Here is a 24,101-nt window from a genome sequence, read left to right as displayed (position 1 = left end):
GTTATATGAAAGAGAGTATGCAGCATGAGAGATACAGGGGAACCATGGGCCTCTAGATTTGCTAAAGGGAATATATGCCTCACAGAAATTATAAAAATGATAGCAATATGCAAAATGAAAAGCTATAAATGACTGTGTGTAAAACAATGCTTATGCTGCACGTGTATAAATTGTATTGCAGTGTTAAAATCTAAAACATAAGTATTTGAATTTTTTATCTACTTCATAGTCTACTTCTGCACAAAGTGGTTGTTTTATAGATTTGGGAATAGAAATATAAACTTCTATAGCACATATAAACTGACACAAAGCCAACACGCCAGATGTAAAGGGACTGTGCTTTCACATCTATCTACAAGCAATGACCTCTCCCAGCCCCTACCACTGTTCCCTGCTAAAACTCATTCTTCATGTCTGAGCATGAAACTTATACAGAATCATATCTGAAATCATACACTATACAGGTATGGGACCTGTTATCCAGAATGCTCGGGACTTGGGGTATTCCGGATAAGGGATCTTTCTGTACTTTGGATCCCCATAACTTAAGTCTGCTATAAATCATTCAAATATTGAATAAACCAAATAAGAATTAATTATATCTTAGTTGGGATCAAGTACAAAGTTCTGTTCTATAGTTAAATCATTTTTAAAAATTAGAATTTTTTGCTTATAATGGAGTCTATGGGAGACGGCCTTTCCGTAATTCAGAGCTTTCTGGATAATGGGCTTCCGGATAAGGCATCCATACCTGTACTAACTCTTGATATCATGAGAACTGCTTATTATACTGTATTAAAGTAATTGGTGAAAAAAAAAGTCTGTATTCAAAAATCCTAATTATTTTCTGCATTTTATTCAGTCTTATTCAGTTTATTCAGTCTAGTTTACACCCTTGATGTTTAATTAGAAATAGCTGTAATGTTTTTAGTGACAACATTAAGGAAAATTGACAATGAATTCTAATTAAAAATCACATTATCTTGACTAATTGGGATTTAAATAAATACTAGACTGGTACTAGACTGGTTTGCTTGCTAAATGCGACCTTGAAACGTCAGCTTTTCCCTTTAATTATTATAATTGTATAATGACTTCGTATACAGAAAGAAAATCTGAAATATAATATAGGACATAGTTTAAAAAGCACTTTTCTAGGAAACTGACATATGCAACATTTCATTCTTCTCCTTTTGCTCAATTTGCCTGCACGAAGATAAGCAATTCAGACAATCACACTCTCGTGAATTATAATTAGCTCTTTATTATACTATGATAAACACCTTCTGTGAAATATTTTTGAATTCCTTTTCTAAGTGGCAGTTGCATGTGTCAGTTTCATAGTATTTTGGCGGCGCCCACCTGTGATGTCATAGAAAGGAGGGGCTTTTCTTCACCAGACGGGTGCCTCGGTATCTCCTTCATCACCATGGCAACAGCTTTATCTGCCTCCCTAGAGCTTTTCCCCTACAACAGTGAAATCAACAATGACTTGTGTCAGGAAACACTTTATATTTTCACAAACTGACAAAAAAGAGCCCATTAAATCCCATAGAGGACCAAAATCAGCTACGACCCCCTGTAATACTTTCATTATTTAGGAAAATTCTCATTCAGTCCTAAACAAGTATCAATAAAATAAGTTGCTTTTTCTTTTTATCCAGTTATTTCAAGAGCATATATTGTTAAGGTACAGATATTTTAAAATCAGCATAACGGCTAAGCAATCTCATTTGCCGCCTGTGCTGTTTTTAAAAGCAGAAGTTATGGCATTTTACACAGTTAAAGAGGCAGTCTGTCACAACTAACAGGTTTATTTTGATAAAGATTACTAATCTTGCTTTAACTTTATTCATTTTGTGTAGCTTTTGCTTTATTTATTGTGTTGCAATTAATGTACCATAGACTCTCTTTTTCAGCATCAGACACCTGAATTAGTAATTCTTCCTACTGTATCTCCTTCTCCTCCTGTTTATGTTCCTTCACTGGGGTGAGAGTGCTTATTTTAATCACTTTTTTGCCAGTGTATCTGGCCTTGAAGCAGATAGTACTAAAACTGGGGCCATTCAGAGAATTACAACCTTTAGACTTTTTCTCCAACACCTGGGAAAATTCCAGTACTGCCCCATCCCATTGGCAGTAACATCAATGACATCCACCTTTCATTCTGCACATGGGGCTAATTTTGGCTGAGCCATTGATATTCACAACTTTGGCCTATAGGCCTATGATTAAGTGCCCAGTATAGGCACGAAACATGCAGGTCTTAAATTTACTATGATGTATTCAGTTCTTAATAAGTAGCATATTTATTAAGCAGCATATCTACATCAGTCCAGTTTTGTTGCCAGTCTGCTTGTCAAGAAGATGTTGTTAGCTGAAGGTCTGGGGCATGTGCACCCAGACCTTGAAAGTGGTGAGTTCAGTTCTATGGGACTTCTTATGATTTGAGCCATTGATATTGACATGTTCCATATTGGTGGTATTGGCATTGCTAGTGTTTTGGAGATTTTTTTTTTGCAGGTTTTGCAGGAGTCTTTTTGGGTTAGACCAACCTATAGACAATACAGTCAACCCAGTCTAAAACGTAAATAATGCTGCCAACTGTAACAGGACCATTTACCAAAATGCAGCCAAGTAAACTGAAGGTGGGGTGAATTATGTACTGTAGTCACATTGGGGTCATAGAACACAAATAGTCTTTTATAAGAAACAATAACAAATACAATAAAACAAATAAACACATCAAAAACAAATAAAAATAAATAAAAAAAAATTAAAAACAAATATAAAAAATAAATATAAAAACTAAAAAAAATAAAAAAAAAGTGGTGCAAGTTGAATTCCGCTTGATCTTCTGCAAAAATCACATTTGACCTGCACCAATACTTCCCTGAAACAATGTAACTAATAAAAGGAATACCCCTTGCATCAGGTACCTTCTGAGCACTGGTCATAGGGGGAACATAATAACATTTTTGCAATTTTGCCTTTGTGCAAATGTAATATAGCTTTTGCGAATGCTGAAACTGTTTAGGGTTTAGCGAAGAAAGTTTATAAATTTTATTGTATGAGACACTGCAGTGGTCTCTTATTTGCAATATTTAAGCCCATTTTACTCCATATTTAAAGCTGGCCTCCATGAAGAACATATATACCTATCAGCAGTTCTCAAGTTCCCTCCACTAACTTCTAATTGAATGAGTAAACCAATAAACAGACAGTTTAGTCGCTTAATGATTTTATTATTAAATATTAACACATATTTATAAAGGGCTGACATATTCCACAGCTGCGTACAATAAAATGATTTGACTTCAACCATCTTGCAGCCATGTTTAAGTGGAGCATACGGAAATATTCTATTTGACTTGCGTCTGGGGCAATAATAAATGAGGCACAGTACCTAAAACTCAGATGAGGGGTCCCAAAGAACTAAATAATATCCCTGTACAAAAAATGAAACTCTAGAAAAGCATCTATTACTCATAAACTGAATTTCCTTAGAGGTAGTTGCAAATTTTTGAACAGAAGACAGAAATGTCCAGACTCAATGTAGCACCTTCAGTATCTGGTGCAGAAAAAGGAGGCTATGGCACACAGCAAGAGTTGTTTATGTTTATGAATGAATTTGCAGATAAACAACTTAAATGACTCATAGGGGCTGATTTACTAACCCACGAATCCGACCCGAATTGGAAAAGTTCCGACTTGAAAACGAACATTTTGCGACTTTTTCGTATTTGTTGCGATTTTTTCGGCTTCTTTACGAATTTTTCGTTACCAATACGATTTTTGCGTAAAAAGGCGAGTTTTTCGTAGCCATTACGAAAGTTGCGCTTTTTTCGTAGCATTAAAACTTACGCGAAAAGTTGCGCCTTTTTCGTAGCGTTAAAACTTAAAAGGTGCAAAGTTTCGCGTAAGTTTTAACGCTACGAAAAAAGCGCAACTTTTTGCGCAAGTTTTAACGCTACGAAAAATCGCCAGATTTTACGCAACTTTCGTAATGGCTACGAAAAACTCGCGTTTTTACGCAAAAATCGTATTGGTAACGAAAAATTCGTAAAGAAGCCGAAAAAATCGCAAAAAATATGAAAAAATCGCAAAATACCAATCATTGCAAAAAAAACGCAATCGGACTCATTTCGACCCGTTCGTGGGTAAGTAAATCAGCCCCATAGTATTCACAAAGCTCTGTGTTTCTATACCTGGAAATTCTTATCATATTTTACCATGGCAACAGTACAATCATGACTGCATATTGGACTATAAACTATAGGCTGTGTGTCCCATCAATGACCAACATGTGGCCCTGCAATCACTGTTGAATACTCAGGTAAAATTCCAAAAAATGAGTAATTAAACATCTACCACCAATACATGGATTTTTTAAAATAAACAACTACAGTTAATTTATATAACAAAACAGAACAATGTCTTAAAGGAAAACTATACCCCAGGACAATGCATGTCTCTATAAAAATGTGTTGCATAAAACATCTCATATGTAAAAGCCTGCTTCATCTAACTAGACCATTTTCATAAAAATATACTTTTTTGTAATATGTACCATTGGGTAATCCTAAATAGAAAATTTCTATTTTAAGTACTAAGGGCTGCCTCCTGGGATCATAGGATTCACAGTGCACACAAACAAGCCAAGGCACACATACATGCTAGGCCCCATCAGCCAATGAATGGCTAGAGGTGTGTCTTTTACTCCCTCACTTCTTCCTGTTACAGTTAGAGCTGCATTATCTTCCTGTCAGGTGATCTCTAAGGGAGCACACAGACCAATGGTGGCTCAAGGTAAAAGATGTAGCAATATTTATTGAAATATATATTCCATTTTGGTGAGATTCTTCAGTAGGCTACTTTGATATAAACTATATCTGTTGGTTAAGTATTATTTCTGGGGGTATAGTTTTCCTTTAATATTTTAGCTTTAGTGAGTAGATGTCAGTGGTTTGATATAGAAAGAAGGAGTATTAGTAAAGAAGGGGATGTGTACTGTGTATTTAGTTTTACTGTATGTAAGGGTTAGTGTCCTTATCCATATTAAACAATTAGTTACTAGTTATTTTGTATTAGAACTAGATTTTTGGTTTGTGACCTTCTGATTTTGCTAAGAAGAATTCTATTGTATAGCATAGTATTTCTACTATTTGCTTATTTATGCCTCTTTTCTTACTCCCAAGGGCTTATTTCCAAAACGAAGTACAAAGTAAAAAATGCACACAAAACATCTATTAAAATGCCCCTCACAAAGGCATGTTGATCTATACATGCTTCTCTTTACTTGTGCCTTGAACTGAAGCACCAGATTCCATTTTGCTGCATGAGGCTGCCAATTTGCACTGAATTTACCAATGTGCATGATCATTTGTGGATTGTCTGCAATTATGGAATCATGGAACTCTAGGATTGTGGATTGTGTGCAAATCTTGTACTTTGCTTTATAACTGGGCGCTTATATTCCAGCATGTTGGAAGTGCCTTGTTTCTTATAAATGAGGTTGCTAATTCCTTGTCACTGGGCATATTGTCAGTTTGTACAAAGCAGGTACCATTTCTAAACTGTACAGAAACACACCAAGTTTATCAAGGAAAACACAGGGCTTTTGTAGTATTTTATGTTAATTACAAAACACAATATTCACCTAAACCAATTATGTGTCCCATGCTTATGTATAAATCTATTGTATCCAAGATCAGCTGTGGTTGAAACTAAACCATGGAGGATTTCGGCATGTATTTTCTAGTGTACCAGGACCCTACAGCATGCTTTAAATATTCAAGTGGATACTTTCCAACATGCTATATTGACTGTAATAAATTAACAAGTTAAAACAGTATTTACATGTAGTCACTTACCGGAAATCCTTAACAATAGCTAAACATTGGCTATTCCTTTTCCTGGTATATGTCAGTGAGTCATTTTAAAGGACCAGTAATACTCAAAGAATATTTAAAGTTCTTTCTATAAAATGACTGGCATGTCATACACATATGACATAAAATTAGGAGTTGCCATGGTTTAAGGGAGCTGTCTTTGCAATAAACACATTGAACTGTAAATATTTAATACATTTGCTTCACAAATAGTCTTTGTTATTAAATATTTTGATACTAATTTCCCCTTAACCTAAACTTTTTTTTGCTGCAGGAGACTGATAGCAGGAGCCATGGGCTGCAACAGGGAAGAATTAGGGTTTAAAAGAAAAAAATGAAAAAACTAGGGTTTAATTAACAGAGTGCAGAGTGCAGAGTGCAGAGTGCAAGAGCAGTAATGGGCACAAAAGTGCATTCCTTGGTGCTCATGCAAAAATAATTTTTACTCTGTACTCAACAACTTGCTCTGAAAAATATCCAATATAAGGTACAGAACACAACATTGGCTGGGTGCAAGCCAGTCCCACTGGGTTAAGGAATCAGACTAAGAAACTAGTAATATATCAAAAACTACATTAACAAGTAAACATTTTTTAAACAAATGTATTAAATGTCTACTATAGTTCTGCTAGAGTTTGACAGCAAGGACAGTTCCCTTTTAATGCAGTTTATTATTTTGTTTCTGCATTATACATCATGTTACTCCACATGCCCATTTGTGTTATGTGCTTAATCAATATAAGCAAATAATTCCAAACTATTGGTTTAACACTCTATGCCAAAAATATCAGACACATATCACATAATATCTATGATTTGAAATGGAAATTTATAAGTGTGAATTTACATTGTACTAAGCAATTTGCTTATAAGGATGTTATATTGCCCCTCAGTGACTACTGTTCCTTTAATGACACAGGTTTCTCATCACAGAAACATTGAGGTGAATTTAAGATGTGCTGTGATACAGTTATACTGATCATTTTATCTAGCATTTCATTAACGCTACTAGCATGCTCCTATGTGCATTCAGTGCATCAATTTCTGTTCATTACAATAAAAGCAAAACTACAGTTTCTATGAAACTTATATAGCTGTGCATGCAAAGTGAGGCGATTCCTTGTAGAGTATAAAAAACCCACCAAAATTGGGGCCATGTCACTTTTTGGAAGACTGAACCACTTTTTCTTCAAAGTCACACCTATTACCTGAAAGAAGCCATGACATTTACATTAGATCACATATGGTGGCCTAACAATGTTCAAGGACCAACAATCCTGCTTTTTTATAGTATGTCTTTCCTCATTTTTGGGGGTTTTTATTAAAAAAACAAAATCTTTCCCTGCAGGAGGGTACATATTCCACTGTTTCAGGTCTTGATGGCATAATGTAGGTCTACAGAACTGTCAAATGGCAATTATCACCTTCAACTGCAGGAATAACATTGACATACCTGTTTACTAAATTTCATGGGAGAGAATCCAAAAACCCTAGCACATCTACAAACTGCCAGCTAGGTAAGTAGTAACAAATCAATATATTGGTAAATTCAAATGCGAGTTAACACAGCAGAATGTGTTTAATTGCTTTGATCAATTAAACACCATTCTGCACAGTGGGGTGTTTGAGCTCAGCAGCTGCTCTGAGCTCTAACACCCCTCTGAATCATTAATCCCCCATGCAAACTGTAAGTGGGGAGACTTATTTTATCTGCTGAACATTCCAGTGCTGAAAACAAATTCTCAAATTTGATACTTGATTTTATAAAACTAATCAGAACCTTCATTTCTCAGAGGTGTTTTGGTGTGTATAAATATTTATGTTGTAAATTATGTCAAGTGAATTGATGTACATAAAGTAACCATATATGTATCGGTGCACTATCCAGAGACCATTCCCAGGGAATGTATCTTGGCGCATGGCATGAAATGAACATGTAAACTGTGTAAAGTGGCATAAAAAAGAATTAGCAAAGTCAATTATTCATCTTTTCAGTGCTTGTCCTAATACATTAATCACACAAACACATAGTTATAGATTAAGAAAATAAATGATGCTTTTTCTAACAAGCAACGCGCTAGAGCTGTCCCATCATTTTTGTACATATACTGACCTGTGGCTCTTCATTGCCTTTGGAAATAAACATATGCAAATCAGATAAAACATAATCCTTGGATTAGAGCTCATCGAAAAGGTATAGACTACAGTTAAATATATTTCTCGCTGACCCTATATGCAATAAAGCTATTATGTATCAAACTGTGAAATATATTTAAAGTATTGTTGCAGCCTTTCTCTTTTTCTTTGACTTTCTTCAGTCTCAGGTGCTCCTTGGCTTATGCTGCTCGTGAAGGAATAAATTTGACTTACTCACTGTAATAAAGGCAGCAGTTGTAACTATGCCTCTAACTGCCCAGGGCATACTATGGGCCAGTAAATTCAGCCCCACAATGCTTGGGAATGACTATTGAATCAGATATGCCAGGGTAGAATGATGTTAAATAGTGGTCCTAAGAGCTGATAACCTTTACATACATAAATATATACATAAAAGTATTATTCATATTGAAAAAATAAGATATACATATTAAAGGACTCCAGACAAATACACAGAGATGCTAGGCACTGATCACATTAATCAGACTAAGCAGCTCTGTATAGATACATTCACACTTGTTGCCTGTTTGTACCATGAACCACTGAATCAGTGTTCCCAATGGGAATCAATGCAGATCTGACAGAACTGTCAGACACTCCACCTACATGGAAAATGGTTCTGTGAATGGGCTCAGGATTTTTTTTGAGAACAGGCTATATGTGTTTCTATGGTTGTGGCAAATCAAGGCAACTATCCCGCTAAAACCTAGCCAATCAGTAATTTTAGGCAATATTCATCCATGTGTGCCATAACCAAGGAGATTGCTCAGGCCATGACTTAACCTGCTCTGTCAGTGGGTTTAGGGCATCCCCTTTCTTGTATTTCATGCTTCCCATAGAATTTCAAACTGCCTTGCAAAACAGGGTGATTCTTAGATCACAATATAATCCATCCAGCTATTATTTCTATATATCTCCCTGACTAGGAAAGAATGCACATACAGTATAGCAGAAAATGAACATTTGGCAATGGCGAGAACATGCTTTAACAAGTATCAAGGCCCATTTTACTATGCATCTGATTTTAACAATTTAAATTGGAAATAAATACTAATCACTTGTCCAATTAAGCTTTACTCTGAGTACTAATTAACATTTAAAAAACGCCCTATGCCTGTGATTTAATAATTGTGTGCTTGTGATATCTTCAGAATATTAGAGCTGAGAGTTCTAATTTTTCTCAAGTGCAATCTTAATTAATGTCTAAGCAAACATACTGTACATGCTATTTCTGGTAGGGTATTGCCTACTGAAAATAAACCTACATATCTAACAGCTTTGCAAAAGTGCTACAATCATTCATTGTAAATAATACTCTTTTGTATTATGATTAATCGCTTGAGGATTTGTGGATTTACTACCCATTCCTTCCATATAGTATAAAATTAGCCACACAGCAAAAACCAATGGTGTCTATTACTCAGATTTCAATGAAGTTTACATAAAGCTGTTTAGCTGTGACCATCTTGGGCAATATCAAACTTAGCTAGGGGTGCATTGGAAAGAGATCTTGAAAGACACCAAGGCACCCCATCACAATAGCATAATTCTGCAGGTTAAGTGCATTTTATACAAGTGAGTGTTTACTTCTAATATTCATACGATATATTTTGCATTAGAGGATTCAGTTTCCAATGCATCATGTGACAAAAGGCATATAAATAAGTATTGTGTATAACTAATAACACTATTAAGTGCCATTTATAAGGATACATTTTACAGGTTATGTAAGTCTTTTATGCATTATATGCTAATATTTTTCCCTCTTTGATATGAGTTTCAGATAAGCAGTCCCGGCACACCTCTATTCCTCACATACATGTTTCTGTTAAACAGTCAGGTGATCCCAGTGGTGGCCAAAAGAGGGTAAAAAATGTATAACAAAGTAGCAGAATTCCTAATGACTCAAAGAAAAGTCGGACAGCCGGGTTTTCAGGAGCGCTGTCCGTGTCTAAACCTCCTGCCCAGTTTTCCAATCAATGAACGCCACGTTATAGCTGCCTCTTCCCTGACAGAGGTGGCAACCCTACCTGCCTAACAGGTTATAATTGGTTATAACTTTTTGTTATACTCTTAAATATGCATTGTAGGACCATCTTTAGGGTACAGGCACACCGGATGTTATGCCACCCAATCTTAATCTCCATCAGCATTGGCTTTGAAACATCCAAAGTTCCCTTCCCACTGCCATTAATGTAAATCACATGAGGGAAAACATAAGCATCGCCTCTGCTTCCTATGAGATACAGTATGGGCAACAAAATGTCCCCTGTGCCCCTGCTCTTATTTGTAGCAAGCTTGTAGTAAAACAAACATTACTTATATGGTTAAACTGCTCAGCCAATAGGTTTTCATTTAATACCAAACTGCCAGCACCCTGACAAGCCTCTGAGGTTAGGCACAGTTAGCAATTTATGGCAGATCAGGTGCTAGTACTGCTGCTTTGCACTGCTGTGTTCCTGAGTTTTACTCCCCCCAGAGCACTATGTTGGTATTGCCTGACAGTGGATAGCACTGCTGCATGATTGCCCTTAGAACTAACTGCAAGGTGTTTCAATGTTCTCCCTGTGTCTGTGTGTGTTTCTCTGGGAAGTCTGTGCCCTCCTACAATCCTAAAATATACAGGCAGGTTATTTGCCTCCTGATTAGTGATGAGTGAAATTTTTTTGCCAGGCATGGATTCGCTGTGAATTTTGGCAATTTTTTTCACAAAACTGCTGCAAAAGTTTGCTGCGACAAAATATTTGCGAGTTAGGCAAAAGTTGCATTTGTGTTAAAAAAGCAGAGGTTGCATCAAAAAAGTCTTTTGGGGGATTTTTTTCAAATTCCCATATAAATCTGACCCAAGCGTGGGTGGTGTGAATGTGATAGTGTCCTTAGATTGTAAGGTCCACTGGGGCAGGGACAATCTCTGTGTAACATTTTGGTGCTATACAAATATAGGATAGTGATAATAACTATACTTGTTGTCATCTTGTTTTGCAAAACCTAGTGCTAACCCCTTTTTAACTTCCTACAAATGCTTCTCTGTAAGGTCTCAGTATGCAGGGGGCCCAGAACAGTTGCTCCTCTCTGCAACCCTCTAAAGACTGATTTATGAATCTGTTTAAACATATTTACAAACTAACTGAGCACCGTTTCCATTATATTTATAATACATGAATGCTAATGTTATTCTACAACTACATGTAATGCATTTAGCTTTAAATCTATATTTTATAGCCAGCTTCCTTTTATGAATACCTGTGAAAAGAATGTGAAATAATGCCGGAAATGAGGCTCAGTTGGAGCAGCTAGTTCTCTTTATTAAGAGTTCTGCCACCTCTGTTCATGCATATGCTTTTACAAATAATCTCCAGAGAGAGGATATCAGAAACCTTATTGCTGTTTAGATTGGGAAGTGACAGCCGCTGCACACACGGTATAATCTCATGTATAAATTATAAAATGCTTTGGAACTGAAACAGAAAGAATAGTAGAAACTGACAATAGCTTAAAAAAAGTTTTAAAGGGGTATTTCAAATTTACAAAATGTATTGTTTTGAGCAACCCAGTGAATTACATTTTTTCAGTTGCTTTCAATTTTGTATGTTTGAGCATTTTTCTAAAATGTATGTTTTAAATATGAATTTGTTCTTTTCCCACACCCTCATGTTTCTCAGTAGCAAGCCAAGATTGCCAGATTAATTGCATAAAGTATCAAATACATTGCAACTAAAAAATGTGATTTGTTGTTGTATTCAGGGGCGCTGCTGCCATGAGAGAAGTTAAAAAACTCACCTTAGGTGATAATGCCCCTGAAGCTACCAGGGGGTGGCAAAAAAACACTTTTAGTAACTTTAAGAGCTGAAATTCTGATTTTTGAATCGGAATCTCAGCTCTTCTAGCTCAGAGTGCGCTATTGTGCTTTCTACACTTGCAGCCCCCTCAGCACCCTCTGACACAAAAATATTAAGTACGGAGGGGCGAAGGGGCAGCATCCCCTAGACTGCCTCAGGGTGGCACTAGGGGCCAAAATGCCCCTGGTTGTATTCTATATGAAAGCTAGATTCTTGAAGGTGAACTAGCTTTTAACAGGAGTTTCCCTACCCTTAACAAGAGGTTATGCCTACCTACCAACTATAGAGATAACAGAAGCACAAACTTACCAGATAGTTTAACTCTGAAAAGAATGTGAGATAATATTGCAAATGGAACCTCAGTTCATACTTATGTTATTAAGAATAATCTCCTGAGACAATACCAACAACCTTATTGCTGTTTAGATTTGAAAGCAGCAATTGCCACACACCCTCAGTGGAACCTAATACTGTACAATTTTTATTTTGGGTCTGTGTTTATGAAAAACATGGACTTGCAGGGTTTATTTATGTTATGTGTTAGAAATAAGCAAACAAAAAGTTGGTATACGGTAATTATTAATGAAATGTAAGCAACTCTTTAGCACTGCTGTATGTCAGAAGGGAGCAGAAAACCATATACATATTATATACCCATGCAGCACCCAAGGACTTTCTATTATTCATGACAAGTAGCACCCAACTGTAGCACAAGTGGATCAGAATAGCATTATTGTTGTTTATTTACATATTAAAGATAGCAAATAGACAGTTTTTATGCCTCAGGGGCCTTGGGCTGAGATTTACAAACACAACCCTAACGTACTAAAAATCTGTAACATATCTGTGTCTAAACTTAAATGTCACTTCCCACTCAATATTACATGTAATCTTAGAAAAAGATGCCAAGAAAAAAAAAAAAAAGAGAATTAAGTAGATGCAGATATTATTATTATCCACAAAGCTCTGAGATATGGGAAAGCCATATCCTTTAGAGTCCATTTTGGGCAAATAATTCTAATTATTAGAGCATGCATTATAGATAATAGATCCTATACCTGTATTTGGAACTATTGCTGTAATAGTTTTACTGATAGGATAAAAGGCCAGATAGTATTTTGTGCATATTGTATTCAGTGATAACTCCTCCATCACAGACCATAAGTGGCATCCAAACCTTTGTAGTGCAGCCAGCCCCTGGTGTCATTAACCTTGTGAAACAGTGGAAATAATAATCCCTCCGTATGTGTGGGCCCCTTTTTTCAGTTAATCTATGGCGGGTCAGTAGCAATAACTTTCTTGCCTTACCAGGGCAGGTACTTATTATATTAAGCATTTTTCTTTGTAGTCTAAATTCATTCATTGAGTTAAATACCTTTTGATATTACCATAATCTAATGCCAAATTGTTTAACAAACTATAACATGCTATAGCTAACTGCCATAGAATATTATATGTATCATTATGAGAAAATATCCAGATTTTTGAGGACTAATAATAAGCATGTCCTTCTCTTTTCAATTCAATCTTGTATGTAAATTGAACTTCGTCATTCCTATTTTAGGAACCATATCTATTACTGTCATTCAGACCATTCTTTACGCATATGCTGTTAATAAGGGATAACATGTCTCATCTATGAAATACATTTGCAGGTTACATAGCTTAACATAATTGTTTTTCAACCTGAATCTCCATCTACTAGCAAGTGAGCTGAACTCAGCAGTTCTGATGCTATTAGAACACTAGAGGACCTACCACTGATATATTGAGATAATGTGATAGGCTAAGTACAAGAGATGAAATTTGATATCATGAGGATTGAGGCAAGATTGCCTCAGGAATAGGAGCATATCATTCTCGAGCTGTGAATTTATTAGCATCAGTGAATACATCAAATATATAAAAAACACAGATTCTTCTCATGAATATTTCTGTTGTACCACATGAACCATAATGTTGCATTGCAATGAAAACTTTGGTTCAAATAATAATTAAAATGCAAAGCAAACAGTATTTCATCTTGGAAAATGTTTCATGACATGATATCAACCTTTTCATTTTGTAGTAAAATTACTTTTGCCTTTAGATGATTCATTCTTGTGCTGTTCTGGCTTTTTTTTGGCATTTTGCACACTGCTTTCTGCAGTAAATGACCCCTGCAGTGTTTGTTTGGGTACTGGGTATTAGCATTGGCTTATGGTGCATCATGAAGGAGTGGATAGATAGTCTGAAAATTTGGTAAAATGTCTTGCGAAATGAAAGGAAATTACAGAGAAGACGTACGGTTCAAAATAAGTCTTGAATACTCATATGTTGAGCAGCTCTGATAGAGATATTGAGGAACAGTTAGTTGGTTTGAGCACAATCAGCGCTTTGGTAAATACTTGGAGATAACATCGCAGATAAAAAAGTGGAGAGAACCATTGTACAATGCAACAACAGCAATGTCATATTTTTCTGAATGGTTATGGAAACAAGGGCAGGGATAGTTGACTGCTGTTTTACAAGCAAATGGTTGCAATGGATGATTCAAGTCAGGCTCTTATAGTCCTCACTGATTAAAATAAAATAAAAATTGTATATATATATGTATTGAAAGAACTAAATAGAACATACAGAAAAGTTCTATATTTTTAATTTTTATGTGTAAATTGAGAACTTCTAAACATACAGGTATAGGACCCGTTATCCAGAATGCTCGGGACCAAGGGTATTTCGGATAAGGGGTCTTTCCGTAATTTGGATCTCCATACCTAAAGTCTACTAAAAAATCAATTAAACATTAATTAAATTCAATAGGATTGTTTTGCATCCAATAAGGATTATTTATATCTTAGTTGGGATCAATTACAAGGTACTGTTTTATTATTATAGAGAAAAAGAAAATCAGTTTTAAAATTCTGAATTATTTGATTAAAATGGAGTCTATGGGAAACAGGCTTTCCGTAATTCGGAGCTTTCTGGATAATGGGTTTCCGGATAAGGGATCCCATACCTGTACTTGTCTTTATTTAGGGAAAACCCAACAGATCAGAAGAATTATCTGAAATCAGGTCAACAAATATGACTGCAAAAGCAGAACTTCAATTAAAAACTACTAATGACAAGTTTTTCATTATCTTCCCTCTCCTTCCATACACAGAGCAAGGTTAGGAGACATAAATACATCCTGTATACACAAACTACTGATATAATTCCTGTAAGGAATTATAAAGTATTCGAAATGTGTATTTTCATAATATGTCTCTAACTTTCTGAAAGCCACATTATTGCATTCTACACAAGCCCTCACTGTCCTACTTTTGTACACAAAAAGCTCTCACCTACAGTACTGTGCATTGCAGTCTCCTTGCTAGAACAAATAGGGAAATCAAAGATAAAATGATGAAAGTTAAACATTATTTTATAGTAAAGTGTGAATGTTCATTTTCCAGAGGGAGTCTTTCATTCTCCGATTCCTTCCGTGCTCCTTAATAAATATCCCTGCCTTCAGTGGCTGCCTCAGAACCAAAGAAAAATGAGAAAGCTGTCACCTCAAAGAAAGGAAAAGAAAACATTCTGCACAGACAACAAACTGTGTGGAAATACAAGGCTCAGAGCAAAACAACAAGTGATTCTCTATTGTCACTCAGTGGAGGCTTCTCAGCATTTGGCTTTGTTGAAACATATGTGATCTGAGGTGCGAACACTGACAATAGCTTCTGGGTCTCGCTATATAAATATCCGCTTCTTTATACTCGTAGATTAAGTAGCAGAATGCAGCAATCCCACATTTCCATACATCATTTCCTTCATGTAATTAATGTTTTGCATTAAGCAACAGTATTGCGCATTTTGCATGAATTTGTTAATGATATCTGAATAATGATATGTTGGTTTAGAGTTGTGAGGAACAATAATGTCTTATTTATTATCCTTTATTTATATAGCGCTGGCATTTTTACCCACTGCTTTGCACAAATTGTTCATCATTCACTACCACAGTGATACTTCCAATCTACTTTCCCGTTCACAAAACACACTCTGGGGTCAGTTTTATCAAAATTAATGTTTTTGGAGTGGGAAGGCAGATGTGCTGAGATTCTGCTGCGTTTGTCAGTCGTCTTACTGATGTTACAAGGAGAAGTCTCCTATTCAGAGTTTCCTTGGGAGTTTGGCTTACTTCTGTAAAGCAGCTGATGCAGTTTGAAATAGCTGCAGTTCTGTAGTTATTAATGAACATTATGTACAAAGGAACCTAATCTTTTGCTTGTTGCATTGACAAATATAGGGGGAATAGATCAGGTTTGTGAATGAATCCTAGCTTTGTAGTGAGAGAGCAATCCTTACATCAAGCTTTTTCTCCTGTTACAGAAACTGCCAAGGCTGCAGGGGCTGTGATAATGATCAGAGTACTGTTCAGCCTGTGATCAACATCAGAGTGATCCCCAAATCAATTCTGCTTTGAAAAGATACAATATCAGACCAAGGCTGTGGATCCATTATAGTTTCTTCTTCCAGGAAAACAGGCTTTTTTTAGGTATAGACTCCTTGGTGACAGTATCTCAAACAGAGGAGAGACATTTGAATTTGCATTATTGAAAAAGGGCTTCATTTATTCATTTGAGTGGAACTTCTGGGTTAAAGGCTCAATTAACTCAGCCACTCGATTTATGGAGCTATTACTCAGGCTCCCTGAGCAGGTGTAAAAAGCAACAGTGTTACTGAAAAGGATATTAATTGATTACATATATTTATAGTTTCTGCAACTCACAACGTTTTGCACATAAACATCTTACGAGACTATTTGTGTGCTATTTTGCAATAAAAAGCATGTAATAGGGAAGTGATTTTTTTTAAAATCTATTAAATAAAAATGATACAGATTTAACAAAGTGGGAAAAAGTAGAACAAAAAGCCTCAGAAACTGTATATGGTTGCTAGTGACATAAATGCATGTAACTTATGTCCTATAGGCACAGTAAATAGAATGTGAGGGTTAGTGTGTGTGCAAATAATGCAAATCTGTACATATTTGGTATCTGTGCACTCGGCAGATAAATTACATTTAAGGGTAATTCCATTCATATAGATATATTTTGCACAATAAACTTGTTTGAGATTTAATGTGGATCATTCTGTGTCCATTTCCATAACTAAGTTATATATTACATACATTATGCGTAGGGGCAAAACAAAAAAAGCAGCAGACACAAAGGGGCCCAGTGGGAATCAGATTATCTTCTCCAAGGTTTAAGGGCATAGTAAATGCAAATTGTGCCACTGTCTCTGGATTAAAAAACAAAGGCTATAAATCATCTCCACTAATTGCTATGCCGGCATTAGTAACATATATATCTGATTAATAAAGCTAAGCAATATTTTCTGAAGATAATCCATGTATATATGTATACTCATGGGGTGTAAAGGTGGACATACATGGGCCCCTAAAAAACTGCAGACAGACCGCAGCTTATCTGCCCATGTATTGGGCCCTCTGATGGCCCTACCCATACAATGTCTGGTTGCAAATCGTCCAGATATCCATTACGAAGGTTTGAATCTCCTGTTGGATTGAGGACTATATGTGCACATTGATGTGGTCCTTGATCAGACGGCCTGCATTGCGGCAATTATAATCCATTCGTTTGGCCCTCGGGTGGCCTTATCAAGGAAAGATCATCTAATTTGGTGATTTCACCAAACAAGTATACAAACTTTCAGTACATGGTCACCTTAAGAGGAATATGGGGTCTACAGAGGGCACTGACTAATAAGTAGTTTTGAAATATGCTTATGACAAAATGTCTTACCCCAGCAGTTTAGGCTCTCTAAAATGAATTTTTGTAGGGTCCAGTAATGTGCAGTTATGCCAATGCCTTTAATAAAAATGTTAGTTACTTATGTAAAAACCCATATGAAGCGCTATTGGGACTACCCTCGGCTAAAGTCCCTAAAAATAAGCAAAAACCTCTGAATCATATGTTTCTAGCTGCTAGACAGACAATTGCAAAATCTTGGAAGTCCCTATCCATAAATTTCACCTTATTTAAAAATAAGGTTGACTGGATTTTTATTAATGAGAAGCTCTCAAGTATAGACACAGACAGACTCAAAAAAAAAAGAGTGATCAAATTTTTCTGGAATATTATATCCCCATACCTTAGTTATATAGTTAATGTTTTTATTAATACTAATTCAAACTGTAAACAATAAGAAATCTCAATACAGTCTCTAATGTATAACAAAAGTGATAATATCGTGGGAACTGTGGAAAATAAGTTAAAGGGGCGACGCCCTGTCAGAAACTATACATGATAGATATTGTGATTTTTCATTATATAATTACTGATGCAACTATACCTGTAACAAACAATGCTTGGGTATTTACTGAAAATTTGAAAAAATAAAAATTTTAAAATGAAAAAAAAAAAATTAAAGTTGGCTCTTAAAAAAAAATAAAAAAAAAAAAATGTTAGTTACACTAGAAATTTTATAATATAGAATTAATTTTTCTCCAGAATTCATTTCACCAAGAAGTTTTAGTTCTTTCCTAACAAACTTGGGCTAGGTGAAGGATTATTCATATAGAAGAATGTCAATTTTTACTGCGCACAAATCTACAGGAATGTTACTATTGTCTTACACCAAGAAATATTTTCACTGAATTCTATATCCTTACTTATTTAAAGCTTGTGTGTTTATTTTTTTAAAAGTGAAAAACAATTGTTAGCAGAACCTATGCAAGGACTATCAGGAAAAAATTGCCAACGTGTTTTTATTTGTATGAAAACAAATAAGTTAAGTATGCTTTACTTAACAAGTGCACTCTGGCACTTAACATAGAATGTTTCATTGCCAAGAAGCCAATATTAAGCCCATTAAACTGATTAATTAAACAAGTAGAACGGAAAGAGTTGCAAGAGCAAGGCAGCATTTAATTTGTTGATTTGCAAAACAGAACCAGAATGCATGCTATGTGAAAAGAATTGCAAAAGACAACATCTGTTATAATTAACTAGATGAGAAACGTGCCAGTCCCAGCAATTTTACTTCTCTTTGGACATTCATATCATTGCAAACTGTGCACAACAGATCAAATCCTTTGCATGAAGCTTTATGGTCCGCTGGATTTTAGCCAATATTCAGATTAAATTGTACATTCATTCAGTGAACAGCTGCTTAATAAGGATGATAAAAACAAACCTTTAAATCTGTGTAAGGGGGACAAGGATTCAGTGGTGCTTGACCCTGCAAATCAGAAAGCTGGCGATATGTAGCAGAACAGGGTATTATGAGCAAGAAAAACTGACTGGGCAGGTATTTAATGAGGTAGCAAGTCAGAAAGCTGATCATTATTGCACACGCAATTAAGGCTAATGCCACATGTATCATATGCTAAGCAAGCCAAAAAACACTTGCTGAGAATATGCCCCACTACTGTAAAATCCTCCTACTTGCATCTGCATCAGGAAGCATTGAATACACTTGGGTGCAGGCACATGAAGGCGATATCCAAAAATGCAAAGTCTCACATTTATTGGCGCATAACGGCTTCATGTGCCTGAGCCTGAGCGTAGAAATGCTTCCTGGTGCAGGCATAAGTAGGAGGATTTTACAGTAATGGGGCATATTCTCTGCAAGCTTTTTTGGCATGCCGAGAATATGCAACGTGTGGCCTTAGCCTTAGATTTTGGAGTTGGAGATACATGTTCTGGGATAAATTTTACGCAGCATAATTACCAAATAAATTACAACATTTTGGCAGATGGACCCGGCTGCATGCCCTGCACCTGGGCCTGGAGATGTCTAGATAAGCCACTGTAGCAATTCATTTACTCTATAAAGGGAAGCCAAATAACATTTAGTTTTTTTTATTGTACTAAGTTTTTGCTGTTAGTATGAAGTTGTGGAATAGGCTGGCTTTTATTGTTTTCTCCAAATATAGAAATTGAACCAACCATAGCTAATCAATAATACAACCAGCTAGGAGGATATCCATAGGCCCAAGTGCAGTTATATAGAAATATAAAGGATAGGTAAAGCGCTGCAGGTGCACAGCAATTTTTCTAATCATGTTATTTTGCTTAGACACACAAACTTGTTTTTATTTTTAATTTGGATGTGAATAATGAAATCATTGACAACCATATGGCCCTTAAGTGTTCTGCTTAATTAAATCCATTTGGTTTTAGAGAGCTTGTCCTTTATTATTCACAGGTTGAAAATATAATTTAGTTAAAGGTCCACACATGGATAAGCAAATATATATTCTACAATTGCATTACTAATATTAACAGTTTGCAAAGAAAAGCTCTCAAAGAAGCAGTAATATTAATGAAATCCTCCTCCAGGCACTCCAGTAGTTCTTCATTTCTGCCCTGCGATATAAAAACTGTGTTTGTCTCTACACCTGTTTCAAGCTAAGCTTGACATTATACATGGATGGATTTCTTTATAAAATAATTTTTTTGTCCCTTGTAAAGTATTGGTAGCTTTTCGTTTACATGCAAAATGTAATATTGATCCAGCTAGGGCAGTGCATACAATCATGTTTTCATGTAAAATAAAATACTTCTGCAACTAAATGTGTTTATGCTAAGTGCTAAGTGGAGGAATATGTATCGAAATTTGAGAGTCTACAAACTCTTAAAAAATTGAAAAACTTGAATTGAAAATAGCTTAAATTTTGCTGTGACAATTTCTATTGTATCTACGTGAGCTCGCAAACATCTTGCTGAAGTTTTACATTTGCGTTTCTTTAAGTTCTTTGCGCATAATAAATATCAAACATTCTAGTTTTATAAACCCTAATTGAAATTAGTGAGTTTTAGTGCAAACATTGACATTTTAATATCTAGTATAAATAAATTTAAAGCAACTGGACTTGTTAAGTAATCATTGAAGACGTTTCACTACTCATCCGAGCAGCTTCTTCAGTTCAACTGACTGGTATGGGAAGTCCTCAGCATATATACTCTTCCACTAATCCAATCACAATGGCACTTTGTAACTCTTCAGAAAGGTGACATCTGAAACTCACAGAGGTGTGAATGCTGTGGAGTTACTTTGAAAGGATTACCAAAGTATCATGCAACTCTTCAAACAGGTGTTACTTTTTTGGAGTTGCATGAATGGATGTGTGAAGAGTTCTGAAACTGCCGGGGTACAGATGTTAGAACAGCATTGTATGTAGCAGACAGATGGTGTCGAAGTCCCCCGCCTCTGTTAAGGGATGGTTTCTCCACTTTGACATGAATGGCCTCTTTTACACCTCTTTCAAACCAGCGGTCTTCTTTGTCCAAAATTTGGACGTTGCTGTTTTCATAGGAGTGTTCGCCCTCCTATGCTGAGCCATTCGCTTGGAGAGCAGTTGCTTTGTCTCACCAATGTAAAAGTTGGGGCACTCCTCGCTACACTGGACTGCATATACAACATTGCTTTGTTTTTCCTTTGGTGTTGGATCCTTTGGGTGTACAAGTTTTTGTCTCAGTGTGTTGCTAGGTTTGAAAAACACAGGGATGTGGTGTTTGTTGAAAATTCTCCTGAGTTTTTCCGACACTCCTGCTACATATGGGATGACTATATTGCGCCTTCTCTCTGCCTCAGGACGGTTATACCTTTTGGTGTTTCTGTTGGGCTTACTCGGATGAGTAGTGAAACGTCTTCAATGATTACTTAACAAGTCCAGTTGCTTTAAATTTATTTATACTAGATATACCATGACCTGGATGAATGAAAATCTTCATAGACATTGACATTTTAATTTGAATGTTTATTAATTTACCCACATACTATTCATCCATAACAGAATGTTGTTTTTAAGTGTATTTTTAATGAATGCAACACTACTAATACATAGTGGTAACAAGTTTTCAGTTGCTGTCTTAGGTGGTTCCTTCATGTGATTCCTTTCCCCAGCTGGGTTCTTGCAGATCAATGAAACAAGTATTATGGAAACTGTGTTATCCAGTATACCAGGAACTCACAGTGTGCCTGTAGGGACCCATAGAGTTAATAGCTACCATGACTTTAAATCTTATTTTCATATATACACTATTGGATAGCGGATAGGGTGACCACTTCCTTTCACACTTGGATATAGTGTTGGGAAAGTGGTGGCACTTTCTCTTTGGCTTCCACCAAATGAAGAGGGTGGATGTTGCTGGGAGCTGGGAGACTTATACCTCAGTAAAGAAAAGCCCCATCGTAGCCAGCCCATGGTGAAGTTGGGTAACAGGGCTCCTTGAATGAAATAGATAGTGGCAGGTGTAGCTCCCATACCAATGCACTCTGAGGGTGTAAGTCAGTTAGGGTTGAGCCAAAAAGAGCAATCCTGAGCTCTAACAATTGGAGGTATCTCTCCCAGGTGATATTGCCTGTATTGTAGTAGAGAAAGTAAACTCCTCCACATCCCCCACATGAACTTAATAAAGTGTCAGGCTCTTGAACGAAATGATTTCAACATAGGTGGCAAACCCAGGGGTGTAAGTAAAGAGGAAGGAGACCTTGTGGTTGCAGGGGGACCAGAAAAACACAGATTTATAAACAATTTTAAATTTTAATTTGCTGTGGGGCCCAGTAACATGTAGTTACATCATGAGGCAAAACCTTGTAATTTCTTAGATCTTTCAATCTGTCCATGTGTCTAAAAAAAGTTGTTCACATGAAGGTGTGATGAGCCTAGTGATGAGCATAATGGCAGTGTTTACCTCTATTCATGTGGTTAAATATGGCAGACTGTATCAAATTTCATCGTTAGAGGACACAGTCCATATGCCTTCATTAAATGAACAACCATTTGCAATACTTAGCAGATACTTTCTAGGACAGCTTCATATAAGAAGTTAATTAATAAGGAAAAATGTTGAACATATGGCAGAAAAACCATATTTAGCAAAACGAGTCTTCCATTAAAACATTTAATTTATTGCATGGTTCATTAAAAATGCACTAGAATGTCATAAATAGCACAAAATATACATTTTGTATAACTGGAATGATATTAAAAGGCATTTCTAAAAATCAGCGATATGTAAACCACAGCAAAATAAGAATGTGTGACCACTATTACCAGGTATCGTTGTATTAAGTAAGGATCCAATTTATGCCAATAAATGCTTTACATAATCTCTTAGAAATGTAGACTTCAATGGCAAATACTAAAATCTAAAGCCATGCGGAGATGTGCAGGAGGTAAAGAGCACAATATAACACTACCCACACCTGGTTTTAATTTTTTTTTTCAGTAATCCTTTTTGATGATAATTACATATACTTAATGCCAATTCTGCTTTCTGAATGGGCAGTGATTTTGATCCCAGGATATCATACCAAAGTACTTATAATTCCTCAGTGTTTCATATGGTGATTTAAGTGATTATCTTTTCACATTAGATCCTTTTAACAATGCAGGGTGCTTTTTGGTGCCCTGAGGCATTAAAGATTAGCATGCTGTGTGATCAGATATATTATGCCACTTATTCTTTTCTGGGGTACACAAAAGTTTCTTCCTGTAAAGTGGTCCTTTCTGCTAGTACCAATCTTCTGTGTGCAGAGTCCTACAGCATTCCAAGCAGAATTTTAAAACAAAACCTTATTGCTTTACTGCCTGTGTGTTGTGAGATAATATACAACCTCCTGTAAAGCGTAAAGAGTATTAGATATTAGCTCTATGGATATATCCAAGTACTCAGCCTTGTAAACATCTTAGTAGTTTATACCAATAAACTAATATTCCTGTAATATACAGTAGGAATACATTATCTCTCACATATAATAATATTAACAATCGTTTGGTTGCACCCCCCACTACTACTTCGGTTTCCCGCCTTAAACCCTTCTGCCTTGCTGCCCCTTACATTTGGAATGCCCTCCCTGATTTCCTCCGGAGAGAATCCTCTCTCAGTCTTTTTAAAACCAAACTAAAAGACTACCTTTTGGAGCACTCACACAGCACCTGATCTGGGAAATAGCACTTATATTGTACTGTCACCCACTGTGACCTACAGCACTAATATTTGCCTATTTGTATCTGTAAGTTACCCTCCCATATAGATTGTAAGCTCTACGGGGCAGGGACCTCCATCCTCTTGTGTCTTTGACTCTTAACTTATTGCAACTGTAACTGTATCTTGTATTTATTTGTATTTATTGTTATACTTTGTATTTATCTATTATTATCTTAATAACCCCCTGTTTGTATTAATGTATTCTACTGTACAGCGCTGCG

The 24,101-nt window shown here is 36.0% G+C and overlaps 1 protein-coding gene across 1 annotated transcript in view; it reads right to left on the bottom strand.

Moving 5' to 3' along the window:
- Positions 1 to 24,101, bottom strand: part of pex5l (peroxisomal biogenesis factor 5-like) — a 130,840-nt gene that overhangs the window by 44,474 nt on the left and 62,265 nt on the right. Inside the window, exon 2 of the mRNA XM_031902526.1 lies at positions 1,363 to 1,467. Within this exon, the coding sequence (XP_031758386.1) occupies positions 1,363 to 1,467 (105 nt within the window). The remainder of the gene's footprint in view (positions 1 to 1,362; positions 1,468 to 24,101) is intronic.

The sequence above is a fragment of the Xenopus tropicalis genome, chromosome 5 (genome assembly GCF_000004195.4).
Source record: "Xenopus tropicalis strain Nigerian chromosome 5, UCB_Xtro_10.0, whole genome shotgun sequence".
NCBI lineage: Eukaryota > Metazoa > Chordata > Amphibia > Anura > Pipidae > Xenopus > Xenopus tropicalis.
Note: the sequence above shows the minus strand (reverse complement) of the source record. Positions and strands in the feature narration are given on the sequence as shown.